At 42.3% G+C, this 11050-nt stretch overlaps 1 protein-coding gene across 1 annotated transcript in view; it reads right to left on the bottom strand.

Moving 5' to 3' along the window:
• Positions 1-237: 237 nt before the first annotated feature.
• The window catches only part of SH3GL3 (SH3 domain containing GRB2 like 3, endophilin A3), a 58845-nt gene continuing 48032 nt past the window's right edge, over positions 238-11050 (bottom strand). Inside the window, exons 7-9 of the mRNA XM_080396404.1 lie at positions 8258-8361; positions 6878-7005; positions 238-1041 (exon numbers count right to left, since the gene is read on the bottom strand). Of these exons, the coding sequence (XP_080252530.1) occupies positions 836-1041; positions 6878-7005; positions 8258-8361 (438 nt within the window). The 3' untranslated portion in view covers positions 238-835. The remainder of the gene's footprint in view (positions 1042-6877; positions 7006-8257; positions 8362-11050) is intronic.

Here is an 11050-nt window from a genome sequence, read left to right as displayed (position 1 = left end):
TTACCCTCCTGCTAGATGAAAATTTTAACAGCTGTTACAAATGCCACACAATCAGTAGGGAGAAAGTAAGATTATTAAAATTCCAGGGGCTGAGGTGCCATAAAACAAATACTTGGGCTTTACTCCTGCATTTTTAACGTAGCATTGTTTTCTTCACTGCAAGCTGGTCTATTTAGCAGAAGTGACCTCCAGCTCAAAAACAAATGCCAGAACTATAGGAATAGAAGCAGCAACCACTGTTCTTATCCCACAGAAATATTTATTCAGTTTGGTCAGTAAATTATAGGAATTTTCAATGCTGAGAACTTGTACTTAGTACAACAACATCAGAAGATTGACAACAACCACTTTGCCTTTTGTCAACGTACAATGTGAAACGGATTAACTTGCTCACAATAAATTACAGCATGGTAGATGAAAAGGGCTCAATGACATCAGTAACTTAAGGAACTAGTTACAGTTAGCTTCACTTACACTATTTTTAAAAATGGTTTTCAATAGTAAAATCATTGCAGCCAAAGATTAAAAAAAAAAAATCCACATACAATAATAGCAAGGAAATGCATTTTTTGAGCAACAGTGAGCTACCAGTAAACACTTCATACAGTGATCTTCAAGGCACAAAGCAAAAAAACTGGGGATGGGTTTTTTTGCAGGTTGACGAGTCAGGGAAGGTGAAATTTTTCTGAATATAAAATAAATACATTTTAAAAAGACGCATACAAAAGTCAGTAAGTCAGTCAAATAGCAAGGCTTTCACAGAATGCCACACTGACAGAACATTTGTGAATCCATTTCAGTCATGAAATCACGTTCACAGCTTGAATGACACAAATCACTGAGGCAAGGGAACCATCACTTCAACATAATTAATGGGGAAGAAGCCAGACTCTCCATTTAACATCCCCTCATACCAATTCTCGTCAATCTGATTGGTCAAAGTTATGATGTCCCCTTCCTTAAACCCAAGCTCGCCTTCATTTTCTGGCTCAAAGTCATAGAGAGCTTGGCAGCAAGGCTGGTCCATGTGCACTGAAGAACCTGCCCCCAGCGACAGAAAAAACCCGTATTAATAGAGCTTCACAGCACGCCACCGGCCGCTAAGCATCACACGGGTCACACGCTGCAGCCCTGCCACCACGAGCTCCCCAGCAGTCTCTCCGTGGCTTTCACCCACTAACACCTGGTCCTTCTACATATAAAAAAGTAATTTGAGTGATAATTACTTTAAGGCATAATTCTGTTTCTGCCTTAGGTTCAGGAGCTGCTCCGTTTTCCTTCCTAGCTGCCTTCCCTTCAAAAGGATGTCTGTCTCAAACCAACAGTTTGAGTAATCCCAGTTGTCAAAACCAGAGCGGCAGCTAGAGGAACTGGAAGGGTAGGACCTGAGGCAGTGGAAGAGTCAATACAAGTGACAAGTAATGGTGCTGCAGCACGCTGCTCCTGCGTGAATACCTACCCGGGGCAGGGGTTCCCGGGCAGCCCCCCCCCGCTCGCAGCCTGCAGGACTTACGCCGGGGTTGTCAGGCTACGGGTGTGTTTGCAGGAGCAAGGCCTCCAGCCACTCCTGCCTGCAGGCCTCCACCCTCGCCTCACTTGAGCAGTGACAGGCGTTGCTGGGTTAGAGCTCCCCACGTTCACGTGCGCAAATCCTTTGTTGTACACATCCTTCATCTGAACTAAAGCCAAGGTTATGCAAGGAATGATGCCACCTGTCAAATTATTTTCCACATTCAACCAGTTTTCCAATACAGTATCTGGCTGTTCTTGTGACTTACGCCGTTTGCCCTGCTATAAAGATCTTCAAGCCAAATTACTCTCTTAAAATATTAATGGCACCATATGCAAATGTAATAGTAAGTAGATATATTTACAGGAAAACAAGCAAATATAAACTAAAGTGCAAAATCACCATGAGCAATAGAAGTTAACTGTGTAAATGCAGTCACCTTTTTTAAATGTATTCTCATGAAGGGGTGTTAATTGACTTGGATTTGTGGGACCGATACATACGTAACATTCATATTTATGAATAATAACTTGCTCTAATAAATTAAATCTAATGTTCAAATTGTAAAGCTTAGCTCTGTGGCCAAGGACTAGCCAGAAGTTCAACTGAAGTTCAGCCATAACAGATTTTTAAAAACATATACAGCATATCCAAGTAAAAGTCTGGTAATTTGAAATATATTTATTTATAAAGGAAGAATAGGAGAAAAGATTTCATGCTGCTGCCACGTAAACAGTAGTAAACCGCATTATAGCATGACAACTCTAAACCACCTTAGTATTTAAAGCAGTTAAACCTCTTAAATACCAAGTTATTCAGGTTGTCTTATCTAGAACATCGCAACAATTCTGAAATATTCTATTCTTGACCCTCTGTCGCAGCTGTCACATGCAGTCACCTTGAAGAATAGTTTTTGTCTGGGTAAAACTGCACACAATTCATAATGCAATACAGATACAGTGGCTAAGATGTTAAAAACACATGTGAAAATGCATTTGAATCTGCTAATCGTGGTAATGTGCAGGAAATGATTGGAAAGTAACTGTTAGGCACCGTCTAGTAAAAGTAACTCCAAGAAGTCTCTAAGGAAACCAGCTGACAACTGTTCTGGTGACCGGTAAACGAGCACAGGTGAAAGCATCTTTTTAATTGCCAATAACGCAAGCGGGGGAAATATCTGGTGTTAAAACTGGGAAGCAGGAATTACTTTTCTATTTTGTGAGTATGTTTTATCCTTTCATAAGGATGGAAGGGAGCTTTTGTTTATAACGAGAGAAGAGAGCTGTCAGCAGAGAGATCCCCCTCAGCAAACCTTCCCGCACTGCTCTAACAGCGCTGCACTAGTCCTCAGCCTCTGGAAGGTGCACGGTAGTGGCAAAAGTTTTAAAAGCTAAATTACAGCTAGTCCCATACAATGGTACAGGTGAAAGCTTGGTTCTGGACATATTTTTGCTGAAACAGTCCAAGCAGGAAAAAAAAAAAAAAGAAAAAAGATGGCAAGCCACAGTTTCCCACCAAAAATGGACTGATTGTGTTCAAGAATAGCTGAGTTATTTTCAGTCTTTGCCAAGGTAGAACTGGTACCAGCTCGCTGGAACTGTCAACAGCAGAAGGCGGCGCTCTGAATAACTGACAAAGTTCCTTGCTGTCACCAGCTGCTCCAGTGGGGCTAATTTATTATTGCAAGGCAGCTCGCCTTTGACAGTAAGGTACCCGATATGAGATGGATCACATTTGGTTCATTTTAAGCTCCGAAGAACTGAAAAGACATGTCTGGCAGCCTAGAAAGATTTTTAAATAATGATCCCTGCCAGTACAACCGGTTTCACTCCAGGCTGTAGGATCAGTCAAAGTCTTCATTAGAGTCAGGCAGCTGCTGCTACTGTGTAATCCAATGAGACAAAGCTTCCCTGACAAAGGCAATGGGGCAGCGCCGCCTGACAGGCTGCAACTCACACTGCCTAAGGTCACGAATCTGTGACATGATTCCAGCCTTTCCCTCTCTATTCAATACTTCCACATCCTGTCCCGTTGCAGGTATTCAAGCTACAGAAATTGCACTCTTTCTGCAAACAGGGCTTATGTTAATTTGCAACACCATGCACACCCTCTGAATTTCGCCAGTTGCGGAGTTAAACTGCCACACTTCACTGTCACATTCAAAGATGATTTGTCATTAATCTCTGGACCACTCCAACCTGGACAGCACAGAACCAGGTGAAGCAGGAAGCTGGCTGTGCTTTCTGGAGTGTTACAGGAAGAAACCAGAATGCCATTCAGTGTTGGTTTGGTTTTTGTCTGTTTCCCCCAACAGATGTACCTGCATCTACTCTGCCTTCTATACATGTTGTATACATATGGTAGCAACATTATACTTTCATAATCACACACTGGAAGCTTGCTAAGATAATTAAGCCAAATCTCCCTCACAGCTGAGGTGAGTAAACACTTAGATGCTTATGTTAAATTCCAGCACATGGCAACCAGATCCATTTATTCCGTGTCATAGTCAAAGCTGACAAAAAGAATGAAAGGCATGATGTAATACAGCTTTTAAATAGTTCTAAAATGAGGCAGATGATGCTCGTAGCCACAGCTGATAAATGAGGATAACAATGAATTAGAACAGAAGTACAGATTTTTATCGGTGCTTAATCAAAGCAGCTAAATATTTCACAACATTAAAATTAGGTTTCTGTGAATCTAACCCTGCAAACGTGTGCAAGTCATTAGTAGTAAATAATCCCCACGTGTTAGGGACTGTACAAAGGAAAAGACTATTTCTGCTCCAAGAAGCTGATACTTAACTTGAAAAGCTATGCTGAAACACAGGAAAAGCCATTCCAACACTCAGAACCGAGCTGTGGTAGTAGTGCTGGATGTACCACAGCTTGCTTTGAACTGTCCTGTTGATTTCCATGGGTTCGCTGAATACTGAGATACCACTTACCTTGAGTGACAGTATGTGAGAAATCAAAGGTTTACGTTTTGATAGGGTCAATGTGTAAACAGGGGAATTTAGGCATGAAAGTGCTTGTTTGTGCAGAATGAAGAGGTCAGTTTTCTAAACGAAAAAAGAGTGATCACGTACTATGCCCCCTATCACACGGAGACCTCAAAACATTTAGCAGTTTTGCTTAGAGCCACCTGGTTCACATTTCTAAATCACAGACCATAAACCCAACCTGTTTCACGATCCTGATTTAAACAGGAACAGAAAGGTTTCCCAACATACAACCAGGGCATATTGACCCCACTGCAGCTCCACAGAAATCCACGTGGATAACTTTTGAGTATGAAGAGAAGAGAGAAGGAACAATGACTTCACTGATGATTGTACCTGCTGGGGAGGTAAGCACAGCATCCACAGCTTCTCCAGGAGGAAAACAACGTAATACATGGTCTTTTTGATATCACTAGCAACACTAAGCATAGCAAAGATTATTACATATATCCCATTTTTCTTTTTCTTCTCTTTCAGGTTGTTTTATTTCTTTTCCATTCTGACAGCACTGAGCAAGCGAAACAGTAAGTGAAACCCCATGATTTAGCGATAGGCAAACAGTTGATGCAACAGTCCATGAATGGAATCAATAAGGAAGGAATGAGCCACTTCTGTTCATCTTGGTGACCACTGGTCGTTTATATTTCTGTTCATTCATTGAATTTCAGCTCATTCAAACTGGGATTTTTCTTTAAATAAGTGGGCTGGAGGTAACCTTGAGAAGTCATCTAGTAGTCTGTCTTTGTCCCAAAGACAGGACTGATTACCCTTAAAGGACATCTTGGATCATTCATGGCAATGATGAACCACTGTAACATGGTTTGAAACTCTGGATTGACACACTAGTTTATACACAAATACTCAATCTGAATCTCCTTTCTCCACTGCACATACAAAGCAGAAAAATTAAAGCCTGTATAATTTGACAGGTAATTGACAGGGGCCTAGAAATCTGATGCTAAATCTTTAATAAAGGTTGCTACGGTTTTGCTACTTTCATCCAGATGTGCTGTGAAAGTAACTAGGAAGCTACTGATTACTGCAAACATCCCCAGTGCTTTGAATGAAATGTGTCCTTGTATCACGTGTCTTAGGAACCAGTGGTCTGAACTGAGAGTGTGCAAAGAGGGGATTGTCTCCCTCAATCCCACATTTGACAGCAACACAAAAACCACTCTCAGCATTCGGGCAGCACGGGGAGCTTCCCTAACACACCCCCAAGTAGCTTGAAGCACAAAAGAAACAAATCAAGGAATAGGATCTTGCCGGGTGGATTTTTGCTGCCAAACTGCTGCAAATCCCTTTCAGTATGGATTGTATAATAGATTCATTTTGTAGCAGAGTGCAAGAAAATTAAAGAGACGTTAGAAGGAGCATGAAGTTACAGCTCCAGGCTTTCTTCTTTCACCTTTAGTTCTCTCATTTCTCTCCCAGCAATCTTTAAATAGGAACGAGACTGGAGGGAAGAGGAAATTGGAGAGGGGGACAGGGGGAAGCAGCTTCAGAAAAAGATCCTAGACACCATGCCAAGTACAGAAGGGAACCTTTGGCTCAGTTCTTCCCCTGTATTTTCCTTACAAATAATGTTTATGGAAAAATTTGGCTTTTTCATTCTCTTTTCTTTGCATAGTGTGGTGTTTTGGGGATTTTTTTATTGGTCTTCTCTCATCGTGCACTGTAGCCATTAAGGAAGCAGGGCAAAATAATTTTATCAAGATGAGGAAAAGCCATTTCAATTAACATTGTAACCTGACTAATTATTACCATTCACATAACTTTCAAGGGCTTTCAACAGTTGACTTTTTTTGTGGAATCAGGGCCAAATCAAAGGAAGGGATCCTACTCCCACACCAATAGGTACTTAAGTACTTCAGTTCATAAATGCACCCACTTTGGTGCATACTTTAGGGGACAGTAAAGTAAAATATGTTAAACGTAGAAACTTTACATGGCTAATACTTCAGATCCTCTGCTTGTCATTTATGGTCTCAGACTGTGAAGAGAAATCACCATCTGGAGATATTCCAGACAGTGATCAAACACACCCACCTTAGGCATCTGTCTTTGCAAGAAATCAACTGTTTTCTGCAAATGCCTCTCCCTCTCTCTCCTCCCACCCTCAGTGGCAGCACAGAGAACCTAAAAGGCCAAGCAGAATGCCACACCTAAATTTCAGATGGGCGAGAGACTGTTGAGAGGAACCCTGCTTCGCATTCCATTCCCAAATCTAGGAAACAAACTGGAGTCAGATGCACAGATACTGATGCCTCATGGATCCATTGTTCTCACGGTACAAGGAAGACATCAAGGAACAATCCGGCAAAACATCCATAGATGCCTTAATTCTGTGGCCGTAGACTTACCTGATGATTTTATGGAAGAACTATAGGCAATCCCATTGTGCTGTTGATTATCACCAGTTTCCAGAGTTGTAGTTATTACAGGCTTTGGCTTAAATTCACGTTTAGGCCGACTAGATGCTACATTTATTCTGGAACACACAGAAGAGTGGCAAAAAGTTGACCTTGAAGGAAGAAATACTTACAGAGCTTACACTCAGGTTCAGTGGTTTGGTGTTTGAAAGGTGGAGGGAAAAAATCCCCACCTTCTGCTGGTTTTGTTTTTAGGCTTTTTTCGGGAGGCAGGGAGGGCAGGTTTATTCACTAAATGCTGCTCAATTCCTGTGCGGTACTTGAATTTCAGCAAGTCCCTATTTTATTTAATGCTTTGGTCCCGCTGACAGAGGCATAAAGCTTAACAGCCTGAGTTTGAGAAGTGCTGAGCATCCACAGCTGCCACTGAGTTCAGCACAAGTTCCAGTAACGAGCTCTCTGGAAAGCTCAACTGCAAATGACATATGCAGAAACCCAGCCAGGACAGAGGTCCAGGGACTGCAACTCACACGTTGCCTTTTTACTAGAGAAAATGGGAAACAACCGTTTGGTCAGCACAACTGTCTCAGTACCTCTTCCTGTATGTGCATGTGGCCCAGCTGAGACCTCCTTGTCTCACTGGTCCCTCCAGCTGGGATGGTGCAGGGTGCCTACAGACACAGCTACCCCTGTGCTAATACAGCCACCACGTCCACCCTGACCTCAGGAAAGCCCCAAACAGTTCTCTCGACTCCATGACTGTCATGTTAGACTATGTTACGGTGACACTCAAGTCATTTATTTAAGTCTCCTGTTCTCTGCTGGTTCTCTGAGCGACGTATAACAAATTAATCATGGCAGCATTTTTTTTTTTCTTCTATTACGATAGCACAAAGTACCTGGGCCTTTCATAAGTGCATTACACCACAGCTGTGTCCCTAAGCAGCTAGCCATTTCCCTGCTCTGCCGCAGAATTTTGTTATACCCCTTAATCTCAAAAAAAAAAAAAAAAAAAAAAAAAAAGCCACCTTCTTAGCAAAGCCTCCAAACACAACTCAAAGTATGCACGTTTAAATAAACCTGCAAACAAATGGAGGCTATCCTGATGAACCTCCACAGATGTGAATGAGAGATTCTGCACACACTCACAAGCTTTCTGGGCATGTCCTGCATGACATTAAAAGGCTCAAAGCACAGCAAGAAGTTGCCAGGTGGCAACGGTTTAAATCAACGAAGTCCAGTAAGGCACGGAGCGCAGCAAATGTGCATCCGTGAGATGGTGCTACAAGATCTATTGCTTCCATGACTTTTCACATCCATGAACCTTAGCTGCAGAAGAGGTTCAAAATTTTATGACAGGTTCAGTCTTACCGGTTTTGCAGCTTGCTCTGCAGATCCTCCAAGATTTCTGTGGATTGTTTATGGTAATCTAGCGCTGCTTCTACAAACACAGCCAACTGGCTAACTTGTTCTACCTGAAATACAGAAGAGGAAAATAGCTGTAAGGAACCTGCAGTACATTCAGCTGAAGGATGAACAAACAGATCATTTAAATCATGGTATCTCAAAAGACCACGATACCTCATGGAGGCTATTGAAAAAGAGCATTACGTGATCCTATCGAAGAAATTGCCAGTTGGAAACTGAACAAAACTGAGGTGTAACTTCTAGTTCACTAACTCAGGGCTGGGTCCTTGAGTCATTTCCTTTCACAATGTGCAAATCCCTTCTGCTTTCAACTTCCAAGCCAGCTGTCTGTCAACACCCCAGCCCAAAACATTTAAAAGGACGTGACCCATTAGCAGGTGAAAGTGGGGCTTTTCTGATCAGCAGTGTTGGAAGAAATTACACTGTGACAGCTCTTATGACTCAGACCCATTAGTGTTTATTAGCAATGTTTACAAACTACAGTTCTGAAATTATCTGGACTTACCTCAGTAGATGGCAGCATTTATAAACCAAGAAATGAAACATGATTTATCTGCTTGAATTTAAAAAGTATCAGCCAATCATTCAAAAATACGAACGCTGAGGAAAGGGAGAATGTGAAGGAGAAAGGAAAACAAAAATACTTTTATTCATGAGGTAACAAATAATCTCATTCCCCAAACACAAACTGAAAAGTTCAAGCTGTACTGGGGATGGAGCATTAACAGATATTTATTTGTCCTTGTCCTTTAAGACAACATTAAGAAGACCAGACTGCAACAAGTCTGACATGTTTCCATTCCATCACAATGTCTTCAGACATTGGATCACAAGAAGATATCGGAGTGAACTTTCTGCAAATGTTTTATGGACCTATGGTAACGTTGTGCTATACTTTGTCTGCTTTTACTTGGTTAAAAAGATTATTGGAAATTCTGCTGGGACTCCAAGAGAGCCCAGCATTGTCACACAGCATTCAGAAATGAAATGCACAGAACCAAATCAACAGCTGATACAATTCCATCACAGTCAGAAGAGAATAACGTAAACCAGCTGAGGGCAACACACAAAGTGCCTGGGGTTTGGATGTGGTGGTCAGAGAAAGCGGATAGACAAGGACTATCCAAACAAGATGACTGAAAGCCAGGACAGATACGGAGTTGTGGATTTGGAGAAGAGAGACAGAGACTGGGAAACCTGAGGGACTAAAAGCCACTGAGCAAGAGGAGCCTGAGCCTGGCTGAGTGGGGAAGGCAGGAAGATGGATCTGATAAGTAGCGCATGCAACCGTGTCTATGTGGGAGGTCTGGAACTAGCTACGCAAAAACCTGAGAAAGAAATGTGGATCGGGACTGAGCCTGGGAAAGGCACCTGGCAAGATGGCTCAGAGAACAGAGACTGAAGGGCAAGGAGACCAAGAAAGGGAGCCGTATGGGGAACTGGAGAGGATCGGAAGGAAGCGATTGCAGTTAAGATCTCTGCAAGCCCAGTGAGACAGCCTGGGGTTAGACAACAAGGCTGTAATGAGAAGGTTGGGGAGGACAGGCTAGGTCAGCATGGAAAATGGGAGGGAAGAAGCACACAGGTTTTTTTACACAGAAACAACAGAAAGTCGGTAGGGAAAAAACCTCAAAGGGACATCCTTCCCTTCCCAAAGAAGAATTAGTTACGTTAGACAGTATAACTCATCAGTTCCCTAGTGGCTCAGCTAAACCATTTTAACGCATGAACTGTTTTATCCTCAGTTTGATGCTTTGACTAACAATAAACACCATTTGAAACATTTCTCAGCTGCTTAGGCAAGGCCACATTATAAACCACACACTACAACCAGACAACTGGCAGAGCCTACAGTGGAACAGTGTGCTGAAATTGTTGATGGGGTATTTTACATTTTTGGTTGCCCTCAAATAACTTGCACTGGTAAAACAGCAAGAGGCTTACTGACTTACACACTGCTGTTACAAATGTGTTCCACTCACAAACAGTTTAGGAGCTACAGGCTAGTTTATAACTGGCCATTGCGTGGGTGTGCATAGAGGAAGAAGTTGCTTGCAATTGAATATTCCCACTTAACAGCTCCTCTTTGTTGCAGTTTGCTCACAGAAGACAGCACACTTCTTACTTTCCGAGTGTTTTCTGTGATGCTGTATCTACATAAGAGAAGGCTTTGGAATAGGCCAAACAGGTCCAGTTCCCTTGTCTACAGCTCCATGTTTACATGGCAGAAAGCACGCCCTGCTGTTCCTCTGGGCAGAGACAGAAGAGACGATTATCCTGAATGACCACAGCTGCTCCTTATTTAAATGTAATTTCACAATGGACTTGGACTCTGAGCCAAAGTGCAGGTACCTGAGCCCAAGCCACAAATAAACTCTACGGAATAATCTTCAAAGTCAAATACTAATAATAATGATTTTCAGAGGTAAAATCATTCAGAGATTTCAAATCAGCAGCAAAGTTTTGGCACTAAGAGAACTACAATTCAGAAAGTGCAGGGTACATACCCTTGCTCATAGTTTCAGCAGCAGGTCTATGACTATGTCAGTCTCCCAACCTTCACCCCCCACGGATCAGGCTGCATTCTACTCTCAGATAGTTCATTGCTCATAGATCAAAAAACTACTTAAGACCTCTGTGACAATCTCGTCTGAGCCACCGTATCTCCAGAAGAAACTCCTGGATTCTTGAGTTCTCCCACTTACTGCTGTGCATTACGTCCTTCTCTGACAGGAG

The sequence above is a fragment of the Falco punctatus genome, assembly GCF_963210335.1.
Source record: "Falco punctatus genome assembly, chromosome: 7".
Taxonomy (NCBI): domain Eukaryota; kingdom Metazoa; phylum Chordata; class Aves; order Falconiformes; family Falconidae; genus Falco; species Falco punctatus.
The sequence above is the reverse complement of the archived record's forward strand: the minus strand, read 5'-3'. Positions and strand labels throughout refer to the sequence as shown.